General features: G+C 41.9%; 2 protein-coding genes across 2 annotated transcripts in view; one reads left to right on the top strand and one right to left on the bottom strand.

The window, feature by feature from the left end:
* Positions 1-27,901, bottom strand: part of LOC126293367 (protein timeless homolog) — a 422,426-nt gene that overhangs the window by 349,357 nt on the left and 45,168 nt on the right. The window contains exons 14-15 of the mRNA XM_049986569.1: positions 27,157-27,237; positions 25,884-25,981 (exon numbers count right to left, since the gene is read on the bottom strand). Coding sequence (XP_049842526.1) covers positions 25,884-25,981; positions 27,157-27,237 — 179 coding nt within the window. The remainder of the gene's footprint in view (positions 1-25,883; positions 25,982-27,156; positions 27,238-27,901) is intronic.
* On the top strand, positions 6-14,126 carry LOC126293366 (uncharacterized). Its single transcript, XM_049986568.1, has one exon. It carries the CDS (start codon positions 4,921-4,923, stop codon positions 10,168-10,170), a length of 5,250 nt encoding a protein of 1,749 aa, XP_049842525.1. The 5' UTR covers positions 6-4,920; the 3' UTR covers positions 10,171-14,126.

The following is a 27,901-nucleotide window of genomic DNA, read 5'->3' as shown; positions in this document are numbered from 1 at the left end:
TTCGATCGTGGCGAGCGCGCATGCGCGCGCGGCGTTTCCCAGCCTCCAGAATGGACTCACGCACACAGGCGCATATGCAACCCTATGGACCACAACGCAGCCAGCGACAGGGGTTAGTCACAGATCTGCCGTCGCGCCAGACGGAGCTGTGGTCACGTTTCCGACGTGACGGCCGCGAGCCGCGTTGACGCGAAGTGCCGTACAGACACTACTGCCACATTCGACGATCCGCATCGTTAATTTTTGTTATTTTTTTCCGCAACGACACAGTTACTCGGGCGTGCGTGGAGTTACCGTTTTGCGTTCGCGAAACAACTTCATCCGTGTCAGCCGAGTCGCGTGACAGGGACGTCGTGTGCCGAGTCGCATTCGAAATACAACCCGGTCGTTTTTCCCCAGCGTGTGGACTGTCTCGTTCGTAAGTTACCGGTTTCTTTCGCCAGCGTCGGTTAATACTGCCCCTCAACACTGCTGTTTTCGATGGTACAGTTGTTACTGAAACAGCAAAAATACCGTTTATCTCACGCAGATATACAATTTGAACCTATAGTGAACAATATACATTTCGTGTGCAATACTGTTGTCAAATTCTTGCTCTGAACCACCTGGAAACACGACAGTTCCATTAAAGCAAGCAATGCTCCACACGTGTGTCACGTTCAGCAATGACAATCAAAAAAACACCTTAATTCTGAGGCGCAAAGATTTTCGAATAATAAGCTTGAGTGTTGTCAGGCGTGCAGAAAAAAAGAACAGCGTCTTTTTCCGTGAATAAGGAGAAGGACTACGATATAGCTAATACAAAAAGTGAGAAAAAACAGAGACAATGAAAGGATGCAAAGTTATTATCTGGATGAAAGTCATGTTCTATTCTGACCTAACAGCAGAGGTCGAAAATAATTTCTGACAAAAACGCACTGTAGTATAAAAATTCGTTCAGTGCATGAATCGGCAATTCTAACAAAAACACTGCCTCGAGTGCTCCAGGTACTGGTGGAATTCTTTTCTTGAAAATCTCAGCGACGAATGAAATCACTGTATTCTATATAAGAATGTACGGCGATCCGGAAAGCTCGCTGGCTCAACGGACAGAAGACGTATAGACTGGCGCCACATCCATCGCTGTCAGCATCATCCGGCGTGAGAAAGGAAAAGTGCGAAGGGAAGTGAGTCATTTGCGAGTTTTTTTGTTCGGCGGTGCGCGAGACGGGTAGAAGAGGGTGAGCTGCGAAGCGGCACTGCGAAAATCGCAGCAGTTGTCCCAGGGTCCGGAGTGGATTCTGTACGCTGCTCTGCCGGAGGGAGAAGAGAGAGGGGAGAGGAGAAGAGAGAGAGAGAGAGAGAGAGAGAGAGAGAGAGAGAGAGAGAGAGAGACGAGTGCAGTGCGACGTGCGGTGTGCTGCTAACTCACTCAAAGCGATCGTTAGTCCCACCCACGCGAATTCCCTACCCCCCTACCCTCAGTCCAACAGACCTGCTTTGCTCTCGGTGGAGGCAAGCAGCGAACGCGCAAACTGCAAACAGTATTGAAAACCAAACAGCAGCTACTCTAGCGCGCGGAGAGTACATAATCTGGTTTCCGCAGACAGGAAACCCGCCACCGCAACAACGCGCGCGCACAGACCACCCCCGCGTTTGCCAGTCTAGCCTGGGGGCGCACTAACACAAAAGTCGCTCCGGATAAACTGTTCCCGGCGGTTACTAACCTAATTTGGTAACTCTCTCTCTCCCTGTGCTGGCCCCCGCGAAAGAACGACCTCTACGAAAATCTGGACTCACGGGCGGCAAATGAGGATAAACAACTCTCCAATACGGCGGACGCGAGGAACAAAAAGCACTCGCAGAAATTGAGTAGAACGGCGCCCGAGGCAGTACATCTGTCTCCGACCGCTCTTCCTCTTGGAAACCTGCAGAAGAAGATGCTAAAAAATTCAGAGAGCAACTCGGGCGAGGCAATACGTGCGAAGCGCGTCTGTTTCGACAGTTGAAGACGGCGCTGTACTGCTCACAAATCAAACTGAATCACTTCCCCCATCCTACTGCCGTACAACAAGACTTCTATCCGAAACGAATTGCTGATGTAAAGTGCGCACCAGGAGAAAACTATATCAAATACACTTGGGACACAAAAGATGAACAGTTTTTTATATTAAAGCGAGCACGATCAGATAGACGCTGAAATATCATTAACAAAGTCGTCGAAGAAATTCTGTTCTGTAAAGACAGGTGGCATTTTTAAAAAGACGTGTGACCCTGAGAAGCCAGAGAACTGGGTACTATGAAACAAATGGAGAAATCTCTGTTGTGGTAGAAGTGCCGTATCAAACAAGTGAAGAGAAATTAAAATTGTATCGTGACAACAGTCTGAACTCCAGCTTGATTGTCAAGCTAGTCAACGGTGAACTGATTACTGCACTGTGTCAACGCGTACGTTAATTCTGCCTCATATGAAAAGAATAAGTACGTGGTACTGAGGAGTAAACTGACTTGACAGTAATTTCCACCATTTACGCAAGAGGGAAAGAAGAAGCAACAATACATGTTTCTCGCCTGTCACCTTTAATCCGTACGCGAGCAGCTAATGCGACGGCAGTTCCAAAAATGATAGAAAGGAGAAAGCATCATGTGCCGTAATTTTGTTGCACTCGGCATTCTCTAAATAAACCAATTCCCGCTCACTGGGCTGCCTGTAATTCTGCATAGAATAATTATTATTAATTGTCCCCCCAGGGCCGATAGGAACAATCACAGCTGCGCCCGCACAGCGCACGGGAGACCAGGGCAGCGATTTCGCATTCGATCCCCCCTCGCACCCTCTTCTCACTCCTCCCCTAGTTGGCCGCATAGCGAATTCGTTCGCTTGGACCCCTCCGCGCGCACGTGTGTGTGAGTGCACGTGCGCCCGTATTTGCGCAGTCAACTGGGGCCACCATTCAGGGCCATTTTGCGCTCTCGCGCCCTCCAAAGCGCAACATCCGTGCCGCTAGAGTAAAAAAAATAAATAGACCTTGATTAAACAAATATATCGCTGAAATTTAATAACAGCGGTGTGTTGGTGTGTGTGGGAGAACTCCCCCAACCCCCTCTAGCTCAATCAGTCAACAGAGGAAAGCAATCTGCCGAAATTATTCTATAAACACAGCAGGGGGGCGGCAATCTGTTGAACAGCGCGCGAACTGCAGCCAATTCCGACGAAACAGTGGTGGACAAACAACTGAACTGCCGAAGCACCCCCTTCCCCTCGCGGAAGTATCGGTTGGGACATTAATGGCTTCCTCCGCCAGGAAGCTGACACAACACTGCCAGTGATCGAAAAGCCAACGCAGTTAGCGCAGGACTCTAAATAACAACCAGGAAGGAATCGAAAACGGAAATCGAGAGATAGTGAAGTTGGAACCACGTTTCGCTGTGGTGTCAATCGCCGGACAAATACAAAATAAAGAGGCAAATCGTTTCGGAAGCCTGACAGATTTGCGTCATCAAGCAAGTGATCATAAATACAGTGCACTAAAAACTGGGATCAGTAGCCGACACATGGTTGAAACAAGTGCAATTTGCCAAACGGACAATACAGATAACTTCTGAGGAAGTTCGAGAGTGTGAAAAAGCAGATCGTCCCAACGAAAATAAAGTCTGCAAGTTTCCTAGTCGGCATTACCAAAGAATTGCTACTATCTAGTCATCTAACAGCTCATCCACTTCTGGAGAATTAATTGGTGAAGGAAAGCTCATATCGAAATAGGGCCCCGAAAGTTGTCAGCCTACTGGCGAATTTTCCAGTGTCGAGCAAGTAAACGAACCAGTTTCGCTGAAATAGCTGTTCCGGAGAACGCAGGAGCAAAAGCGCCGCTGAGCTTTTTCACCACCTCGTAGCTCATCGCGTCAGGGGGGAAATTGGAGTGATATTGTTCCGTTGTTTGACGCGAAAGGGGAAACGTAACGGGCTGTCAGGCTGCGAAATAATGAACTCTGCCCCGCCGTGAAACTGAGCGATCAATCATCTCGCTCTCCGACGTGCGCTTCCGCCTCGAAACGGCTAGCGCGCTTTAATTTGATCGTCGGCCCTGCGCGCGGATACGAGAGCATCGCAGTGACGCCGTCAGCAGAAAAAAAGAGCTGAAAAATAAAAAACGGCGGGAGGGCCTCTCATATTTTAACACACATTACACGCCTGGAAAACTCCAACTTTGTGCTCAAGGACGATCATAACGGTATTAAACGCGCTGCAAGCTTGAATTTTCAGTTGACACCGACAGACTTTTGAAGTGTTCTTCGAGGATGACTTCCAATCCTTTGCTAAACCACGTTGCCGCATCATTATTTCCTGGATCGTGTGACTGACAGCTCAAGAATTTAGGTAACTGTGGGGACGAGTTCACTTGGAAACTCCGGCGATGCAAAACGTGTGGCTATTTGTGCTTTTGTCCCTGTTGTGGATAAAGTTTGAAGCTGTGACATGACGTGTACAGAAATTCGCCAGAGACGTGTGTGTTATTTTACTCTGTTCAATGCGGCCAAAACGGCGAAATGAAATGGTGAATTAGACGACAGTAGTTTATCCGACGTGTGGTACCTTGCATTTATCGACTGTTGCTACCCGTGTTAGTAATCTGGCTAAGAAATTCGCTGACGTATCAACATAGTGGGTCAGACTCGAGAACTGCAAAGAAGAAAAAAATCAAATACGACCTGGCATTTCCTGTAAGGTCATCTCAAATCATTGAAAACAGATCCCCTAAGACGACAAAAAGGAATACTTTAATGGTCAGTATTCTAAAATTACTTGACTCTGAAGTGATGAACTATTATAGACAGTGGTCGAACAGTCTGGGCCAGAGTTTCGTCTCTCGTAAAATGGTAACCGTGCTGGGACATGGACAGTCGGAAGTAGGCAAACCACGGTGACCCTCAAAGGCAGACATGAGTCCTGGAACGGTAACTACGATTTGTACTCTCCTCTTGGTGGTAGTGCTCGGCGCTGGAGGCAGACCGGGGCACGGCAGACCCGAGATCAGTTCTGGAGTCTGGAATGACGCCAGCAATGGGACGTGGTGTACTTGTGCCCATGCAGCTGGTGTCTGCACAGACGTGATGGCCGCACTCTACGGAGGTGGCTCTTCGGCGATGACCGCGGATGCCGTTTCCAGCCCTTTGTCCAATATTGTGGCTCTCCACGTACGCCAGTGCCACCTACAGACCTTGCGGCGTGGCGCCTTCCGCAACTTTGTTCGCCTGGAAGAGATGGACGTGTCCTACTGCTTGGTCCGCCGCATCGAGACGACAAGCCTTCCGCCAACTCTCCAACGCCTGCGACTCCGAGGGAACCTGTTGGACACACTCCGCTCCGACTGGCTCTCGACTAGGCTGGCTGTCCTCAGAGTGCTAGACGTGTCCGGCAACGCTGTGGCAGCCATCGACGATGGAGCCCTGTCGTCTCTGCCACTGCTGGAGCACATCGACCTGTCGAAAAACAGGCTGACTACAGTCCGTACGACGTGGTACGGAAACGTCGGACTGCCAGCCCTTCTCACACTCGATTTGTCATCCAATAATATAAGCTTCCTAGAGGCAGGGGCCTTTCAATATCTGCCTGCTTTGGAGCTACTCAACCTGTCAGGAAATGCATTAGCTGAACTGCACGCAGAATCCTTCCGTGGTCTCTCAGGGCTTATCAGACTGGATCTTTCACACAATAATTTGACTGCGGGAAGCTTCTCAGGTCTGTCAGCACTGGAAGAGCTGCATCTTAGGGGGAATGGAATGCAGAAGCTCCACAAGGGGGCATTTGCTGGACTGTCAGCACTTCTAGTGTTAGACCTGGCATTCAACGCCATCGTCGACATGGAACGCGGTGCGTTCAATGGTGCAACATCACTGGAGCGGCTCGACTTGAGCGGCAATAAATTGGAGTGCCTGGAGGCTGGGTGGTTGGATGGTCTTGTGGTGTTACTACACCTCAACTTGTCAGCAAACAGACTCCGTGCACTTGCAGATGACTGCTTTGCCCCATTGGTATCGTTACAAAAATTGGACTTGAGTGAAAATGCGCTGTCGGCACTCCCAGCACCGGCACTGGCGCTATCATCTCTTGCGGAACTGGATGTATCACGCAATGCGCCACTTCGAAGACTGCTTTTGGCCGGTGGACGACTGCGAGCAGTGGATGCTACGGCAGCAGCCCTGACCCGTCTCCCAGAGGCACTGACGCAGTCTGTGAGAACACTGCACCTCGCTGACAATGCCGTCACAACCGTACGCTGTGGAGATGCAGATAGTTACCCACTACTGGCACTGCTTGACCTGCGCCACAATGGACTCTCTGAAGTGGAGGAAGATGCGCTGGGACGCCTCGAACTGCTTGCCACACTGCTACTAGCTGGTAATGCTTTAAATTTTGTGCCTCGCAGTCTGCCAGCTGGTCTGAAGCTCCTGACACTGGATTACAATCCCATCACCGAGCTGACACCGGCCGATTTCCGAGGCCTGCCCAGGCTGAGAGTTTTATCACTTACATACTGCCATATCACAAACATTGTCCACGGAACTTTCTCAGCTCTGCCGTCACTTCAAGAACTGGACCTATCTGGGAATCCCCTAGTTTCCCCACTGCCACTGATATCTGGTCCTCTCGGTCTCACAAACTTACGTCTTTCGAACCTAACATGGGACACCTCCACCGACTACACATCCACAGCCTTCCCAGTTGCTGCACCTGAGCGACTGGAGCTTCTTCAGCTGGACGGCAGTCCAGAGCTGGCTCGTGGTCTGCTTGAGGATTCTGCAACACTGGCTGCTTGTGGACAACTCAGAGAGCTCAACCTGGAAAATGTGGGCCTGACCCAGCTGCGGCCTGATCTGCCACTCCTCCTCCCTCGTCTCAGGCTCTTACATCTGGCAGGCAACCCTTGGAGCTGCACAATGGAGGAGGTACTGTGGTTGGCACAGTGGCTTCACCAGCTGTCGGAAGTGAATGATCGAGACAAACAACGGGACAACGTTGGAGCCAAAGCATTTTGTGCTGAACCACCACCACTGCGGGGCATGCCAGTCAATCAGCTTACGGAAGAAAAACTAACTAGAAGCCTAAAAGGGTGGCAAAAGCCTCCCCCTGCACAAATGACCCTGTCTAGACCTTACACAACACACACTGTACTATTCCATCCTCCTACCATCACACGTCCACCAAAGAATCTTCAGCCTCAACAACTGACCACTACAGTCCCCAGCAGAGAATTTTCAACTGGCGGGCGACACACTACAATGGACAGAGGTGCGTCAACTCGTCGAGACAAGAATGGTAACGCCAGACTCGTCACTACTTTGACACCGGCAACAGCTGCACCACATCAACCTGCTGCACCACATCAACCCATCACTGAAACTCAGTTTGCCAACGACTCTGACAGCCAGACGGAGGCCAGCAGATCATTCAGCACTTCAGACAGCGATGGAAGTTCCAGTCAAAGGTATGGATCACCACCTGACAGTTCTGTATCACCAACCAGTGACACTGTGACTGCATCTGAATGGTTGCCCCCAGCTACATTATCTGGAGTGACTATGTCTACAGACATACAGACAGTCTCAATAAGTTCACTCATCCATCTTACCTCCCCAAGTATGTCTCTTAATACTAATGCTAGTAATAGTGTTACTACTGTTGGTTCCCTGCCAGATACCAAAGCAACACTTGCAACCACTGCCATAGAATGTTTAGGACAAGCACAGAGCAATCCTCTACTTGGACAAGTAGAACAACCATGTGGATTAGCTCCTGTGACAGTGCCACTGGACATGCAGACATCCACAGTCACAGAAGTTACTCACCTATCCAAGCCACAGCCTCAAAAAAATACTGCACTGAACGCACTAAACAAAACAGTGCAACAAACACATTCAAATGAGGGGAGTCTAGTTCGTCCAGGGGAAAGCAGAGTAATACTCAATATCACAGTTCTAACATCGCACAGTGAAAACACTACACGACCTCGACCTGCTGACGTCACCACACTCCGTTCTGTCAAGGCAGCATCACATGTAATCAGGGTAATCAAATTGTTGAATGTAAGTTCATCTGCCAGCACAGCCACAAAAAAGAATGTTTTAGCCAGTGGGTCACAGAGAGTATTACACAGTAAACCAGGACAACATCAATCCGGTACAACAGTTCCAACCAGAATGAACACTGATGAAAAGCAGACAACATGGTCTATACGTATCACAAAGGAAAGGCAAAATCATACTGCCTATACTCGTCCTACAATGAAACCTCAAGATGATCTGTCTATTGCCCATTCAAAGCAAAATGTGATGTCAAGAAAACATCAGAAAACACCGCAGGCATCAGTGAGACAGTGGAAAGCCCCAACAAGAAGTCAAGTTGGCCGGATTCCTTGGCCAAAAGAGCAGGATGAACAATACACAAGGAAGGCAACAACATTCAATGACAAAAGAGAGAATCTGGACCCTAATAACAGTGTTCAAAAGGCACAAAATGAACAAGGTACACATGACCATGTTGGAACTGTTAGCAGTCCATTCTATGCTGTCCATTACAAAGATGAGCAGACGACAGCCACTTGGCCAGAAGTTACTGCCAATTTATTAAGACAGGGAGAAATTCACAATGCTCAACCACAAAGCATGGCCAAAACTACTGCTCGAAAGGAGCACCCTTCTTTAAATGTATTGACAACGCAGAATCCTGTTTTGGAGCTGATTCCCAAGTCAGAAAAAGCAGGAAAACATGCGAAAACACAACATTATGCTGATACTGATCTGGCTGGTGTTATAAATGGAACGTATGACAATAAGATGGCTGTGGAATATGAAGTGGAAGGAAGTAGCAGTGAACTTCCTGGCACCAGCCAGCAGGTGGAGTATAGTAATATGCAAACCTTAGCAGCAACAACTGGTAAAACAAGCAATAATTCTCATCACATGTCTTCGACAGCAGAAACACCGACCAATTTGGAAGACAATGAGAGGTGGCGAATTACTGAGACAAATAATTTTGCTACCACAGAGAAACAGCCAGTTGCTGAGGCTGGCAAAGCTGCTCGCGAGGTGCTTAGTACGAGCACTGCTTCGAACATTGGCACCCTTTCTTCTCAGGCAGAACCTATTAGAAAAGGCACACCCATGTCACCAAGTCCAGACACATTGCTTGTTGCCACTCACAGATCAGATGAACTGTTGCACAAGAATGGAGTACAAAAGAGGATAAGAATTAACTCAAGACGTGGCACCCCACCAAATGCTAATAGTGGGCTGGTAACGTATAATCTCATCAATGAAGATACTGACAACAAAACAGCAAAGGATGATTCATTAGAACAAGAAGGGCCTCATTCAATTGAAGTAACACAATCGGTGGATGGGAGTCACAGTAATGTTGGTAACCATGGAAAGGATATTGTAGGGACCAGTGCAACTGTGAATGAATACAGGGAAACTATCGACCCAAACAGGCCTTACAGTCACTCCGAAGATCATGGTGACGATAACTTTGTGAGCACAGTATCTGGGCATCAAAGTCAGTCACTTAGCGATTCACTACTTACTGTCTGGCAACGACCAACATCTGTAGCTACTTTAGGAGAGGGAGGAAGAACAACTCAAGAAATTGGCAAGGATGCCTCTGAAGTGATACGGCAACGTATATCGAAAGTCCTCCGTGAATCGACTGAGAATTCAGACGAAGATGGTGAGGGTGTAAGGACTCGTGAGAGCACGATATTAAAAGCTGAAGGATACAGGACTACTGCTGAAAGGATATTTGCAGATGGGGAGCTGGCCCCTGCCGGATACGGGAGTATCAGAGAAGCATTTCTGGAGTTGGGACACAGAGGGGACGGACCAGGAAACGAAAGGGAAGCATTCTACAGTCGCCAAGTGGGTGACGAGGAGGCTGAGGACGAAGAGCTGCCCTCGACAGCGCACAGCGGTTCTCACCCCGGCATGTTTGTACTCCTCGCCGTCGGGGCCGCTCTCGTCGCTGCCCTTGGTGCCGCACTGCCGCACCTGGCTGCCAAGCGAGCAGCAGGTGGGAGTGGGAGCAACACCGTAGCTTTTGGCGGTTACAGCAGGCAGCGCGAGGAAGACGACTATGGATTTGGTGGCGGGGCAGATGAGGATATCGAAGTGCGTACCATGACAGAACTCTGGTGACGATCGCCACGAGGGCCCGATGCAGCAAACATTCCACTGCTTGCGAGAGATACTTGAGATTTAAAAAAGTTCTGTTGTATGACAGTTTCATAGATGTGAGTCATTACCTCCAAACAAATGGGGGGTGCAAAGAAACAAGAAAACCATATTTGTGGAATATCAACGTCCGTTTCACAAAATGGGATTACCCAACTGCAAAGGTTCACTGTCATATGATCTGACACCCACAGTAAAATTTTTGTGAGACTTCAGCATTACAGCAAGCAGACATCAATTATTCTGACATTGGGTAATGTAATAATCAGAATATAAAAATTACAGCCAAATGGGCAATATACCACCAAACAGCCTGACTGATAAATCAGATGCCTCAAAGTACCACAAACACATCATCACAACAGAAGTGTTGGCAGTGCAAGAAGTCAACCAATACACCTATAAGAATTCCACACCTTCCACAAGTCTTCATCAAAAAAGCGCAGTACACACAAACATGAACCAATGAAATCACCTCTGCATAATATTGAAATTGCACTGCATCTTATTAAACATAAAAGGAGCTATAATGTAATCAGTGACTCTCCATTTAAACCAGATGTCCAACAGGTTCCAAATGGAATATAAAGCATGGTCAACATTGACAATACATTGAAATAATACCCATCAAATCATCTTTTCATGATTAATGGATATCTGGAAATTATTTTGACAATTTCGTCCAGAAGCCATAAATCACATGTAAACTCTTAGTAAGAGGCCTTGTGAGCTGCTATATCAGTATTAAGATTACGAATATGGTAGTCAAGCAGATAACATATGAAAACTGATGTCTGTTATATGACAACATTCATAATAATGGCAATGTCATCATCTCAAATGAGGCTACAATGCTAAAGTAACATTTAAAAGTGAATATTTTAGATGAATGAGCAGTGAAAGCTCCAGAAGAAATTTAGAGAGTACATGGAACGCAAATGTCTCTTGGCATTAGTTACTAAATGTCTGATAAATCATAATATAACCACCATGCAGTGTCAATGTGGTGATTTCATAGCGCTCTTTGAATCTATAACCTATAGATAATAGGTGAGCGTATAATGCACGACAACTAGTTATTTGCACATACAGAGAAAAATATAAGACCCATTCAATGACTGTATTACCAATAGAACAGCAAACAGTGCTGATAGAATTTATACTGTTGTACTTGCTGGAAATGAATGTAGTGGAGCAGACAGGCCAAGAGAAAGAATGTCAAGGAAACAAAAACGCACAAAAGGAAATGTTTTTTATATTTAACCGTTTCACAAAGAAGCAGTTATTGGATGTATATCTGTCTATTAACCACACCATCGGTAGACACTGCATAACCATTGTCATCACATCACTCCATTACATATCATATATATATTTCACAATAAATCAGAATGATAAATATGTGGCTTTCCACTTATCAGCTCAATAATAACTGGACATGGAAACAGTATTAAAAACAAAATTCCATCAAACTGAAAGAGATATCCGAAGACTTTTGTAACAGACATCAAAACTAAAAATCATCCAGCGGGAAGTGTGAGTTCAGTAACACATCTACAGATCAATTCCTGTAAAACAATACACCTAACTTAGATCTGTGTCATATAAATGCACATGTGGAAATGTATCTGCCATCAAGAGTGAGAATTATGGGATACAATTTGCTGGTTAAAAGTGCTACCACTATTCTAACTGCTATCCACTGAAAAACCATTTACACGCCAACTGCATCATCACAGATAACAACAGCCTTCAGGATATCCACGTCATACAGCAACATATTTTCATCAGTTTCACTCTTCAACATACTTGTTGTGCTACATTCCAGAAATCTTCAAAGTTTCAGTGTAAGTGAGACATTTAATAGTCGTGTGTTAAGTTCTTATTTTGGTTTTTAATTCCTTTTGCTATGAGAGTGTTTTGGTAGATTAAATGGTGGTAGTACTAGTATGTATTTTTCAATTACTGCAGAACTATTTAATAACAGACTCACAATAAGTGTACACTACCAGAGAATGATCTCACTTTAAAAGACCTCCATGTTTCCCTTCTTTATGCACACTAATATTGACCAAACAGCTTGTCCGAAGAACCTCATTAATATACTAGTACGTCTTTTGAGAATACAAGTACATACAATCCGAAAATATCATGGCACTTCAAAGTTTATGGTGTGGCTATGTTGAAAATATCCCCTTCAAGTAAACGATTTAAATGTTTTACTTTAAAGGGCAGATGAAGGACTTGTAACATTGTAGATTAAGCGATATGTTCTCTGCACAGGTTTTTAAGTAGTAGGGAGGTGTACTATGTTGCAACAAGATGTCAGGAAATTGTAATACATTTTAATGCAATAATACAACACATTAGCATTATCTTTCTCTCTTACAGTTATTATATGTGCTAGGTTTGTAATGATACGAACTAGACAGATTTCCAGAGTAATTAGATTGAACTTTCATCACCACATTTCAATTTTTATTTCAATTAAATGATCTGAACTTGAAAAGTGGTACCAAATTGTCGTTTCACACATTCATCACAAAAGTTTTATAAACAAATTGTGCCAATAATAGTGCATAATGGACATACATGTTCTACTAACACAATTTTGGTAAATTTCCAAGTGCGCACTACATCAGTTCATACATTTAAGGACTTCTTATATATATATATAAAAAAAAGAAAGAACAGTGTAAAGTACAGAAATGTTAAAATCCTCCAGTCTATCTTGCATTCCCAGATGTCTATGTAATTGTATTGTAAGAAATTTTTCCCCTACAAAATATTGTGCCAAAAAAGCTGTATATTTTTTTACAAAAGCTTTTCTTCTACCAGACAACAATGTGTGTAAATGTGCTTCCCAGATTGTTTACTGTAAAGAGATTTGAAATATGCAAATTCTTCTGTAAGTGTAATTATTTTTAATAGAAAATATTTCACTGAACTGTTTTATATATTTTACATTTACAGTCTTAACAAGTGTGAAAACTAAATGTTATCCATGGACAAACCTTAGAATAAGTCAAACAAACAGAAAATGAGACACCTCAGTGCAAAAGCAAAACCAACTCTGTCAACCACAGCAAGCATTGCCATACTTCAATGTGACTATCTAAACGTTTGCAACATTCAGTTCTTTACAGCTTAAGAGGTGAGATAATACAAATAGTCTGAAATAAGACAAACTGCTAAAAACAAAAATCTGCACTGAGAACATAGACTGAACATTCAAAAAATTCATGATTTATTTCAATTGCAATGCAGATATCAAATAATTTTTTGGTTGAAGGAAAATTATGTAAAAAAATTACTGTATCTGTGAGAGATAGTCTTATCATCAGACCCAATAACTTTTTATCATATGTTCTGATGTAAGTCGGAGCCTATTTTAAGCTTGTAGAATTTGAATTTATTACCTTGAAATTACGAGGCTGTCATAAAGCAAAGACAAATGGCATATTTTTGCCCTGACTTTTTTTAAAACTTCAGTGATGATAAATATTCACTGTTGGAAATGTGGTAGTAACAATGTTTGTACAAAGCTCCCTACCGAATGTATGTGGAGACGTTTGCATATTCTCGGGAGTAAAGATGAAAGGATTTTTGCTACTGTTTCATAGTATAAAATTACATTTCTTATGAATGATGGTGTATTGACTGCAGGCAAATATAGACACTTGAGAATAATTATTTCTGTATTTCTGCTTCACTCTCAGAAAATAAGGAAACAACACCAAACTCCTTTCTCCTCTATGAGATCCTCAACACTATAAGAGACTAATACACTTATGTTCACTGTCCTACAGCAAAACAATACGGACATAATAAAGGAATTTCTATCATATTATCATAATTAATAAGTCGGTGGCTTGAAAGTGTACTAGAATGTTAGATGTTATCAAATAATATTAATGAGACCCAGACACATTTGCAGTTACACATTTTTCAGTGAAAAATCAAGTGACTAGGCTCGGTTGTAAATCAGCTCATAGACTGATTGCATGATTATTAACTAATGAGAGTGGTCCTTAGAGGCAAATATCAGCATTCAACAGATTGCTTACACTGTTTGTCATACGCTAATCAATGTACTCATTGGTTTATGATCCAATTACAGTGTGCTTTGGATAAATACCATACATTTTGTATTCAAGAACAGTTAAATCAGTTCTTTTGCTTTTCAACTAGGAATTATTTTCCTAACAAAGTTTACAAAAACTGCAACTTTTTAAAACAGTCTGTCTCAGTAGCATCAAATGATAGTATCAGCATCAGTATCAGTAGTAGTAGTAACTGTAATAATAATAATAATAATAATAATAATAATAATAATAATAACCAGTTATAACAATAGTATTTATTATTATTATTATTATTATTATTATTATTATTATTATTATTATTATATTACCGAAGACGTGTGACAAGATAAATGCCAAGGGATGATTTGCAAAGATTGTCCAACAAATATTAGTCCTGTAAAATCTCTGTTTCAACCACAGCTACTTACTGTATTGAAATACATGTGCTCCCTCATTCAAACTTATAATACTAAATGGCTAAAACGGACGTACAGCCATGCAAGCACTATGTCCCATTTTCAGATTGACTATATCTAACACCTTCCAGGGGCAACTAAAGTTGTATTTTAAGTATTTCATTTAACTGCTGACAAATTTAAAAATTTAAAATATTGTTGGCATGTACGCATTAAAATGTTACAATCTTACATTACATGTTTAACACAATGTTGTATTAAAGAACCTTTTCGAAGCTGCTTCTTGCTTACAGGCTTAATATCAAATATTTAACATATTACCTCTCTTGTAAAATAATAAGACTTATGAACTTGTTTTATACATGTTCAATTGTTTACAGAATTTGGGTGAGGGAGTTACTGCTCAGTTCTAAATCGAAAAATAAATAAATGAATAAAAATCAAGATATGTCTGTGAAACTGAACAAGAAGTTATTATTTATTATTATTATTTACAGTTGGAGTTATGAGTGTTCCAGATCTAACATTAATAATTGATGGCCGCCAGTACTTACTACCTGGAGGTGAAATGTGCAATACTACCGACACACAAACATAAAAGTAAAAGTGACGGAGAGGAATAGGTTGGGGAGGATAGAAGGCAGGGGAGGTCATTTCATATCCCAGGATAAGAGGACAAGAGTATGTAAATGTCTTCCTGAGGAAGGAAGTAACAGTCCTAAAAACCAAGACAGTGCAGTAATTTTTACTTTAATGTGCATTGATTGACAGTACTGCACATTTCGCATAATGAAAACACGTGTTGCCAGCAATTCTGTCACAATTTATCAGCTTTCTCAATTGAATTTTCCTTAGGTCTAACATTAACTACACCAATCAAAGGCTGGGGGATGCGGGAGTACTTTATGTTCACCTTTCTAAATACTGTAATCTAGTTGTGCACTTCATATTTTACAAGTTTGAAAAAAAAGTATTTATTATTCTTAACATAACATAACTGGATAGATGAAAAAGCTGTTCACCAAGTGCCAGCTGGAGAACAGACATGTTGTTGTTGTTGTTGCTGTTGTTGTTGTGGTCTTCAGTCCTAAGACTGGTTTGATGCAGCTCTCCCTGCTACTCTATCCTGTGCAAGCTTCTTCATATCCCAGTACTTACTGCAACCTACATACTTCTGAATCTGCTTAGTGTATTCATCTCTTGGTCTCCCTCTACAATTTTTACCCTCCACGCTGCCCTCCAATGCTAAATTTGTGATCCCCTGATGCCTCAGAATATGTCCTACCAACCTGTCCCTTCTTCTTGTCAAATTGTGCCACAAACTTCTCTTCTCCCCAATCCTATTCAATACTTCCTCATTAGTTATGTGATCTACCCATCTAATCTTTAGCATTCTTCTGTAGCACCACATTTCGAAAGCTCTTCTTGTCTAAACCAGGGAGTGAAAGGCTATTTACAATTTGTACAGAAACAAGATAGCAGTTATAAGAGTCGAGGGGCATGAAAAGGGACCATTGGTTGGGAAGGGAGTGAGAGAGGGTTGTAGCCTATCCCCAATGTTATTCAAACTGTATATTGAGCAAGCAGTAAAGGAAAAAAAAATTCAGAGTAGGTATTAAAATCCGTGGAGAAGAAATAAAAACTTTGAGGTTCGCCAATGACATTGTAATTCTGTCAGAGACAGCAAAGGACTTAGAAGACCAGTTGAACGGAATGGACAATGGAGGGTTTAAGATGAACATCAACAAAAGCAAAATTAGGATAATGGAATGTAGCCGAATTAAGTCAGGTGATACTGAGGGAATTAGATTAGAAAATATGACACTTAATTAGTAAAGAGTATTGCTATTTGGGGAACAAAATAACTGATGATGGTCGAAGTAGAGGAGATATAACATGTAGACTGGCAATGGCAAGGAAAGCGTTTCTGAAGAAGAGAAATTTGTTAACATCGAGTATAGATTTAAGTGTCAGGAAGTCATTTATGAAAGTATTTGTATTGAGTGTAGCCATGTGTGGAAGTGAAACATGGACAATAAATAGTTTGGACAAGAAGAGAATAGAAGCTTTCAAAATGTGGTGCTACAGAAGAATGCTGAAGATTAGATGGGTAGATCACATAACTAATGAGGAGATATTGAAAAGAATTGGGGAGAAGAGGAGTTTGTGGCACAACTTGACCAGACGAAGGGATCGGTTGGTAGGACATGTTCTGAGGCATCAAGGGATCACCAATTTAGTATTGGAGGGCAGAGTGGAGGGTAAAAATCATAGAGGGAGACCAAGAGATTAATACACTAAGCAGATTCAGAAGGATGTAGGTTGCAGTAGGTACTGGGAGATGAAGAAGCTTGCACAGGATGGAGTAGCATGGAGAGCTGCATCAAACCAGTCTCAGGACTGAAGACCACAACAACAACAACAACAACAACAACCTTTAGAATTTTAAAGAGAGTATTCCAGTCAACATTGTCAAAAGCTTTCTCTAAGTCTACAAATCCTAGAAACGTGGATTTGCCTTTTCTTAATCTTTCTTCTACGATAAGTCGTAAGGTCAGTATTGCCTCAGACATATAAAAAGTATTTCATGTGCAAGCTTTTGGAGCCAGTGGCTTCCTTGTCAGGTGGAAGGGTTGAAAGGGGAGGAAGAGGTGCAAAGAAAAAGGACTAGTGAGGTTTAGGAAAAGGGATACAGTTCAAAGGAGTCAACCAGAACCTTGGTTCAGGGGAGACTTACCGGACGGGATGAGAAGGAAAGACTGAGTGTTCGGGACTACATCGTACAAGATTTGAAAACCCGATAGTTTAATGCTGGAAGATAGGGTAATATGCAAGATACACATGCATGAGTTAATAAGAGCGAAAAGCTAAGGTGAAAAATAGACAGGTCAGAAAATGAAAGATATAGAAAACTAAAACGGAGTGAAGAAAGGAATAGTTACTGTGAAGAAATGCTGAGACCAAAAAAAATTAACGTACATCAAGGCCAGGTGCAGGTGGGGGACAATGTAGGACATGTTGTAGCACCAGTTTCCACCTACAGAGCTCTGAGAAACTGGTGCCTGGGGGAACAATCCAGATGGCACACGTTGTGAAACAGGCATTGAGGTCATGACTGTCATGTTGTAGTGCGAATGTAGACGAGATGTGGCTCAAATTCAAAGATATAGCAGCAACAGCAATTGAGATATTCATACCTCATAAATTGGTAAGAGATGGAACGGATCCCCCGTGGTACACAAAAAAGGTCCGAACGCTGTTGCAGAGGCAACGGAAAAAGCATGCGAAGTTCAGAAGAATGCGAAATCCTGAAGATGGGCTAAAATTTACAGACGCGCGAAATTTGGCACGTACTTCGATGCGAGATGCCTTTAATAGGTTCCACAACGAAACATTGTCTCGAAATTTGGTAGAAAATCCGAAGAAATTCTGGTGGTATGTAAAGTACACAAGCGGCAAGACGCAGTCAATACCTACGCTGCGCAGTGCCGATGGTACTGTTATCGACGACTGTGCCGCTAAAGCGGAGTTATTGAACGCAGTATTCCGAAATTCCTTCACCAGGGAAGACGAATGGAATATTCCAGAATTTGAAACACGAACATCTGCTAGCATGAGTTTCTTAGAAGTAGATACCTTAGGGGTTGCGAAGCAACTCAAATCGCTTGATACGGGCAAGTCTTCAGGTCCAGATTGTATACTGATTAGGTTCCTTTCAGGTTACGCTGATACTATAGCTCCCTACTTAGCACTCATATACAACCGCTCGCTCACCGATAGATCTGTACCTACAGATTGGAAAATTGCGCAGGTCGCACCAGTGTTCAAGAAGGGTAGTAGGAGTAATCCATTTAACTACAGACCTATATCATTGACGTCGGTTTGCAGTAGGGTTTTGGAGCATATACTGTATTCAAACATTATGAATCACCTCGAAGAGAACGATCTATTGACACGTAATCAGCATGGCTTCAGAAAACATCGCTCTTGTGCAACGCAGCTAGCTCTTTATTCGCACGAAGTAATGGCCGCTATCGACAGGGGATCTCAAGTTGATTCCGTATTTCTAGATTTCCGGAAAGCTTTTGACACCGTTCCTCACAAGCGACTTCTAATCAAGCTGCGGAGCTATGGGGTATCGTCTCAGTTGTGCGACTGGATTCGTGATTTCCTGTCAGGAAGGTCGCAGTTCGTAGTAATAGACGGCAAATCATCGAGTAAAACTGAAGTGATATCAGGTGTTCCCCAGGGAAGCGTCCTGGGACCTCTACTGTTCCTGATCTATATAAATGACCTGGGTGACAATCTGAGCAGTTCTCTTAGACTGTTCGCAGATGATGCTGTAATTTACCGTCTAGTAAGGTCATCCGAAGACCAGTATCAGCTGCAAAGCGATTTAGAAAAGATTGCTGTATGGTGTGTCAGGTGGCAGTTGACGCTAAATAACGAAAAGTGTGAGATGATCCACATGAGTTCCAAAAGAACTCCGTTGGAATTCGATTACTCGATAAATAGTACAATTCTCAAGGCTGTCAATTCAACTAAGTACCTGGGTGTTAAAATTACGAACAACTTCAGTTGGAAGGACCACATAGATAATATTGTCGGGAAGGCGAGCCAAAGGTTGCGTTTCATTGGCAGGACACTTAGAAGATGCAACAAGTCCACTAAAGAGACAGCTTACACTACACTCGTTCGTCCTGTGTTAGAATATTGCTGCGCGGTGTGGGATCCTTACCAGGTGGGATTGACGGAGGACATCGAGAGGGTGCAAAGAAGGGCAGCTCGTTTTGTATTATCGCGTTATAGAGGAGAGAGTGTGGCAGATATGATACACGAGTTGGGATGGAAGTCATTACAGCATAGACGTTTTTCGTCGCGACGAGAGCTTTTTACGAAATTTCAGTCACCAACTTTCTCTTCCGAATGCGAAAATATTTTGTTGAGCCCAACCTACATAGGTAGGAATGATCATCAAAATAAAATAAGAGAAATCAGAGCTCGAACAGAAAGGTTTAGGTGTTCGTTTTTCCCGCTCGCTGTTCGGGAGTGGAATAGTAGAGAGATAGTATGATTGTGGTTCGATGAACCCTCTGCCAAGCACTTAAATGTGAATTGCAGAGTAGTCATGTAGATGTAGATGTCTGCAACAGGATATTGTGTGTTGCCAATATCTGTCCACTGCCTATGCCCATTCATCCTAACTGATGCCGATGTAAGAGGCCGAACAGTGTTTACGTAACAGCTGGAATGTGACATATGTCACTTCAGAGGTGGCTCTCCCTATGTTAGTGGGTTTAATGTGGATGGAAGTGTGTACCTGGCCTTTGGTGAGGATGAAATCAACCTACTAACAAACAACAGTACTTAAATTTTGACATTTGCCATCCTTTCCATGTCAACCGTGTAATGTAATGTGTACGGAATGCAGCAACCAACACATACAACAATTTATTGTAGGGATGGTTATCTGGTCTCACAAGGTACAATTGAAACTGAACAACTACCACAATTGTGTGTACTGTGCTCCTGAAAATACTGAAGTTCACTTGGACAAACATGTTAATCTGCTGGGTGTTCATGTATGGTGTGGTCTGTCATCACAGTTTGATTGGCCCATTCTTCTTTGAAGGCACCATAACTGGTGAGGTGTATCTCCATATGCAGCAAACATAAATTTTAGCTACCATCCAAACATGAGGTGTTTGGAAATGTAAGATTTTACCTATAACAAGATGGTGCTCCACCTCACCACAGCAGATTTGTCAGAGCCTACTTAGATGAAAATCTACTTTGGTGATGCATAGGTTGAAGAGGGTTGTTGAGTACCTACCATGGTCTCCAGACCTTACACCTCTTGACTTATACCTATGGAGGATCTTGAAAAGTGAAGTTTGTCAACAGAAGCCAGCTGTACTGAACAAGCTACTAGAAAGCATTAAGGTGTTCTGCGTGGCTATCTGGCTATCACACCACAGCACTCACAGCCATAGTTCGGCAAGCGGCATTGTTTGCCTGCTAAGCGGGGTCACTTTGAACCCACAAAATGACATTCCGCCCATGCAAGAATTGTGATGGTATGACATTTTGTTACTTTAATACAGACTATCAAAGAGTGTCTACATTTTTCTCGACCCATCTGTGCATGAGAAAGAAGTTCGTACTTTCACTTCACAAACTGTAACCTCCACTACATTGTGTAATGTGTTAATGCTACTATTTGAAACCTTATGTAATCACTATTCAATCTCATGAAATAGTAAATAAAATAGAAAGAAACTTCCACATGGGAAAAATATATTAAAAACAAAGATTCCAAGACTTACCAAGCGGGAAAACGCCGGCAGACAGGCACAAGAACAAAACACACAAACACACACACAGAATTACTAGCTTTCGCAACCGATGGTTGCTTCTTCAGGAAGGAGAGGGAAAGACGAAAGGATGTGGGTTTTAAGGGAGAGGGTAAGGAGTCATTCCAATCCCGGGAGCGGAAAGACACAAGCCTAAATATGTCTGCTTGTGTCTGTGTATGTGCGGATGGATATGTGTGCGTGTGTATGTGCGCGCGAGTGTACACCTGTCCTTTTTTTCCCCCTAAGGGAAGTCTTTCCGCTCCCAGGATTGGAATGACTCCTTACCCTCTCCCTTAAAACCCACATCCTTTCGTCTTCCCCTCTCCTTCCTGAAGAAGCAACCATCGGTTGCGAAAGCTAGTAATTCTGTGTGTGTGTTTGTGTGTTTTGTTCTTGTGCCTGTCTGCCGGCGTTTTCCCGCTTGGTAAGTCTTGGAATCTTTGTTTTTAATATATTATGAAATAGTAATAATCTTTCAAAAATAATTTAATTTTGTGACTGAAACACAATAGAACTTTTTGTTTTTACCCTCAGAAAACTACATTTTACTGCTCAGGGAGCTAATTACCCCCCAGTTTAGAAACTATGTTTCTATTTGGAATAAGTCCCACATGACTGAGAAGTATTCTAAGATGGATTGGACCAGTGGTTTTTTAAGCAATATCCTCTGTAGACTGATTGTATTTTTGCAGTATCCTGTCAATGAATTGAAGTCTTCTTTACCTATGACTGAACATATGCGATCATTGCATTTCATATCCCCACCAATTATTACATACTGAATTGTACAAGTTGGAAGATACTTTATGTTAGCCACTGATGGAGTAGTCATAGGGAACTATATTTTTTTTTTTCATTTTATGAAACACGCAGTTCCATGTTTCTGAATATTTAAAGCAAGTTGCCAGTCTTTTCACTGCTTTGAAATGTATAAAGATCTAACTGGACATTTTTGTGGGTTATTTCCCACATACTTAGGTAATATTTTAGAATGGGTCATAACCACTTTTGTTGGCTGCCTGTATTTTTCTCATATTCTGTAAAAATTTATGGCAAGTTGCCTGTTATTGCACCACTTATCACAATCGGACTGGATACTTGTGCAACCCCCCGCCCCATTCCTAGTGAGTACTTCACTGTAGATAACTCCATCACCTACAGGAAATGTGAGGTAACAGATAACATGGTCTGTGAAGTAATTAATATTCAACATAAGCAGAAAATGTCCCAATACACTTCCCTTTCTGGGCCTGCTTCACTAGTAACACGTCACTGCATTTTGTGCAATTCATTCATATTGATTCCACAGATCTCATGTCAGTGAATACAACTCAGCATTACACATCTGGGGACCAATAAAGCCTCCCCCCAAAACATCAGATGCATCGCACACAGTACATATGTAGTGTAGTGACCTCTCACGCACGTGTACACAGGGCACTCGAGGGAACGTGCTGAGCTCAACTTGATAATTCAGCAGCTCCGGGACTGGGCCCTGTTCTCCCTCCCTCCTCCCACGTGCTCTGCCAGCCTTCGTTGCCCCACCTCATGAATTCTACATGGTGGCAGCCTGCACGACTGCTTCCAGTGGGGATGCACCGAGCTCGTGTTGCACGGAGTGCCCCTAAATGTTTTCTCAACACGCAATAATGTGCATGCCGATTGGATTGTTGCACACTCGAGGAACATCTCATATCGTTTTTTACTCGAATCTAAGCCGCACTCAAATGTAAGCCGCACCTGAAAAATGACACTCGAAATCAAGGGAAACAAAAAAATTCCCGGATCTAAGCCACCCCTGAAATTTGAGACTCGAAATTCAAGAAAAGAGAAAAATCTTAGGCCGCACCTCCAAATCGAAACAAAGTTGGTCCATTTGAATTTGAGACACAATTTAGGTCGAATGAATGACGATACAGCTACAGTAATTTGATTCGAGACGTAAACTTAGCAGTTAAGCTTTACTGGGTAGCCATTGCCTTGTGTCAGGCGCTCCATCCATATTTATATGGGTACCCTTCTTTTTTCATCTGCTTCATCTGGTTTGAATTGATTGCTTATTTTTCTTTGATCTGATAAGTGCCGTCCTCTTTGTTATAGGTGTTTACATCATTCTAAGCTGAAAATGCGTTATTGTACTGTGTCATGCATTGTTTGTCGCATTCTGATAATGAGTGTTTATGGCCAGTCGCCGCTCGCGACATGCTTGCTTTTGTGTGGGCTACCACCGCTATTAAAAAAAAAGGGGGGGGGGCGTTGTCTCATTAACGAAACAATGTCAAGAGACTGCTATTTGTTGTTACTTACACTGCTGCTTTCTTTGATAATGATCAACAAGAACCAAATAATAGACTGCGTGTGATAGAAGATATTGTGAAGGAGAGTTTAGCAAAAATATTTCTCCATTTGAAAATCTTTGCAGACGCCTCTTTAGAACATTACATTCTGCACAGAAATTAGAGTCGTCTTAGATTTAAAAATCTAGTCAGTTGTCGTGCTTCATTTCTGACTGTATCACTAATCGGCGCAAAAATAATACGAATATAAACATGGCATGATATATATATTCTTCCGCGTTTGCTGTTGTCTCACTCTAGTTTTGTAGAGTTTATTAGGCAGACTGGATTTCGAAGATAATACTGCATGTGATTCACAATTCATAAAAGTTCCTATTAGCACCCATCTCTTGTCACAGGTATGAAAAAATTCAGAACGTAGAAATGGCCATATTGACAAACATCCCAAACAGTCTTGCCAGTCGGATTTTCGTAGTACACTGAAAGGCTGCTACATTCGAAGATGAACAATATGGAATTTGTATTTACCTCTTTGGATAATGTATGAAAATGCAGTGGTCAAAACTCGGGGCGGAGAAAAAAGCTCGTCTTCCACCTTTTTTTAATTTATTTACTGACGCAGAGGTTTTGGCGCCAGTATTTATCTTTGTGCCTGTATAACATGCCTGTCTAGCACTACCCATATTCGACGGCAGAAGTTAGTTGTGGCGGCGCCTACCAACATTTTTCAGAACTTCCGCTTACTTTGCACTCGATTCTAAGCCGCGGGCGGTTTTTTGGATTACAAAAACCGGAAAAAAAGTGTGGCTTAGATTCGAGTAAATGCGGTAACTGAATTTGATGATAATTTAAAACAGAGTCAACACTCACATAAACTAACCGAGAAGCTATGTTCTGTGTGTTATGCCCTTGAACTAAAGACTTTAGTTCCAAAAACACAACCCCTAAGAATATTACAGAATTGATCAAATCACTAAAAAGTTGTAATTCTGTTGACAGCAGTGAGCTTGCTGTATTGATTGAGTCCCCCACTCCAGTTTTTGTGGTACGAGTGCACCAGATATTTATGTTCATTCTGTGAGTGGTTGTGTTCTGTGACATTATAAAATTATATCTTTGTTTTTTTGTTGTTGTTACGGTTATGGTATAACTTTTTGCTGCAATAAAGAAAGGCGCAATAAGTTATTTTTACTCCAATTTACTGCATTTCACTCTGTGATTTTTTGCCAAATATAATAAAGACATCAGGCTACAGGGCCAGGCAAATGCATACATATGGTATCTGTTTCTGTTCTGTGAATTAACTGCTTTTGACCGGAGATTTATTCGCGTGAACCGTGACACTCAAATTTTGGAACTGTTGTATTTTGCTGGTCTACTGCAGAAAACTTTCGTTCTCATTTTCCACTGAGTATTATAAGTTTGACTTACATTCAGCATATATGAAGACAGATAAATTGAAATTGTACAGTATCCAGAAATTTGATGGTAAAAATTTCCAACTGTGGAAATATCAGTTGCAAATTATTTTTTGTGCTAAAAACATGCTTGATATCATCGAGGGGAAACCGAGGCCAAATGAAGCTGGTGAGAGTCAAACCGCTTGGGATGACTTAAATGCAAAGGCGATGCTCATTCTATCTACTGCGATGGAATTTGAACAATTGCAATCCGTTATGATGTGCAGAAATGCAGCGGAAATGTGGGCCAGACTAAAGACTATTCATGAACAGCGATCCGCAGTTAATAAAATGGCCTTGAAGAGGAAATTTCTTGATTACAGAATATCGCCAACAGACACAATTGCACAAGGTCTATAGTAAGTGCCTTATCAGTTCTATCTGTAGGGTTGTAAAATGTGGGCCACACGGCTAAGAAAGATACTTTACAGATTTTGTAACCATCAAATTGTGTGGGAAAAGATAAATAATGTCAAGAAACTCCGTAACTATAGGCGTCAAAATTGTGCTATTTTTCAAAAGAACAACTCATTTGTTGAAAGATTAAGCAGAGAGAGAGAGAGAGAGAGAGAGAGAGAGAGAGAGAGAGAGAGGGGGGGGGGGGGGGCAAGCAAATCCCTTTGCAGGGGTGGGGAATCACTTTTTGTTAACAGTCGATTTCAAAGCACTAAGCACTTGATTTTGATGGTATTTGTCAAAGAAACACAACTGTACATCCTGAGTCTACTTTACAGTACATTAGTATTTGTCATCTTTTTTTGGTAAAATTTGCAGTTTTTCCGGCATGTGGGATGACAACCTTTTAATTTGTACATTTAATCATTCAAAAAAGTTCATTATTCTCTGTTGTTATTTCTATGTGACTATGAAGTTTATAGTACTGGGGATGGCTGCAAGTTTTCCACAAATTATGGAAAAAAATGAAAAAGAAAAAAAGTTGTCTTCTTCTTCCTGAAATGTTTCTGCTTGTGCAGGTTTTTCACAAAGCTTCTTCCAATCTTCTTCCACAGAAAATAACTACACACTCTTTAAAAACAATCAGTTCAAACAATTATGTACTCACGATTCAAGTCTGCAATATAAATGTCCCTGAAGATGTCGTACTCGTCAGTAAGTGAAGCATTAGCTGCACCAAAAACATCGTTTTCTGGCCACACTTCCCTGAAAGACAAATTATTCACACATTACAGAGATTAAATTTCACTTTTGTGTTTGTATTTAGAGTAGGATTCTCATGTCTGTATACTTCCTAGCAAAACTTATGAAGCAAAAACAAACGAGGTCATTCTAAGAAAACTTGATTGTATGATAATATAGCTATGAATAAAAAAGACTATACTACAACTGGTTGGCTATATTGAGCAACAGATTTTTGTGTGGCGTCTGTATCTGGTTGATTGACAATATCTCATTCCGTTCGTCATCCTCTTCCAACTTGGGGAAGTCGAACGAATCCATGTGAGAGTCACATTATGACAACATCAGATGATTTTGGAAAGGATTATGCACACTCTGAATTTCAGGATGCTGCACTACTGTCTGCAACTCCACTGCCCCCCCCCCCCCCCCAACCTATATTTCTTGCACTACTTCCTCTGTCACGCGAACCTCCTCATTTCAGAGTAATGTTTACATCTGTAGTATACACACACACACACACACACACACAAGCTTGTAAATATTCCTTACATGTTCATCAAAGTTTAACACAAGGGTCAGATTCCACTTAGTTGATGGCTACCATTTCATAACCATACAGTTGATGTCAATTTGTCATGCTGTCACAGTAGAACTGAACAGCTTACTGACATTTGCAAATTGCTCCACTCTGTAGGCTCCTCACTCCCATCATCCACCATAGTAGAAATTCGAACTTCATTTTCTTGTATGAATCCAATTTATGCTGTTGAGCATGTAAACAACAACAAAAACATGGATCCAACTGCCATCACATTTTTATAGTTCACCTGAATGGGAATGAATATTATCTGAATGTGTTTAGAAAGGCTTAATGGCATAAATCGGTAATGTAACTAAATGTTTAACAAATTTATAGCCTTTTATTCTGCAAAATTTAACATAAAATGTGAGGCATGAGAGCATACAACAGTTCTTGATGTCTATTCCTCGTGAAATTCTGAAGGATTGCATTCACTCATACGAAAATCAGAAACACTGACTTAAAAGCCATGATCTTGTGAAGAAGAAAATACTTCACAATATCAGTGCAAGATCCCATACTTTATGTTTTATCAGTCAGTACACTATGAATTAGTGGATATAAGTGGGATCACAATGGGACAAAAAATGAAAAAGACAAGTCCTCCGATACATACCTTGCTGCCCTCAGCAGGGCTATGGCCATTTCAAATTCACTTTGCCTAAGAAGTCGCTGGATCTTCTTCACACAGTCAGACCTGTTAAAAAGGAATGGAAATATAACGCAGAAGAAATTTCACCAGTTCACACCAAAATACTTATTTTAAAATTCTGACAAATTGGCATTAGCATTTTACATCTGCCTTTAAAGTTAAAATTACAGGAACAGACTATTAGTTTTTCTTTATGAAAGCTGTTTTTTATGTCCATGTTTGCTTCAACAATAATTCTTTTTTGAAAGATTCTGCTTTTTGCAAAAAACAATTTCTCGTTTTTCTTTACCCATACACCTTTCAGTGACGTTTCACCATTTTTCAGTGCATTTCCATTTATTTTTCTGTCAAATCACCACAGTTTTGGAATTGTGGTCTCTACTCTCCAAAAGCTTTGCTAATTACAAAGACTAATAGCACATGACGACGTCTGGTTTCTACAAAACAGCTGCTACTGTGGTTTATTGGGAACAAAAAATAAATAATCATAATAATAATAATAATAGGACTTTTGGTGTTTGGGTTATTTTGTGCTTTGTTAATGTTATTGGTCTTACTTATTTGTTGATCTCTGCTACGAACACCGCTATGTAGCTTATGTATAACGTTTGTTAGGTTATTGAAATTCTTTACAAAAAAAACTGGGCCTGCTTGTCTGTTGAATGGGTCCTGTAAACTTTGCAACAGTGAGGGATGTACATAATACGTC

The sequence above is a fragment of the Schistocerca gregaria genome, chromosome 10 (assembly GCF_023897955.1).
Source record: "Schistocerca gregaria isolate iqSchGreg1 chromosome 10, iqSchGreg1.2, whole genome shotgun sequence".
NCBI classification, from domain to species: Eukaryota; Metazoa; Arthropoda; class Insecta; order Orthoptera; family Acrididae; genus Schistocerca; species Schistocerca gregaria.
The sequence above is the reverse complement of the archived record's forward strand: the minus strand, read 5'-3'. Positions and strand labels throughout refer to the sequence as shown.

What these genes read in the sequence shown, in the direction of transcription:
- LOC126293366 (XM_049986568.1), top strand. Translation starts at nt 4,921, where the DNA reads ATGAGTCCTGGAACGGTAACTACGATTTGTACTCTCCTCTTGGTGGTA.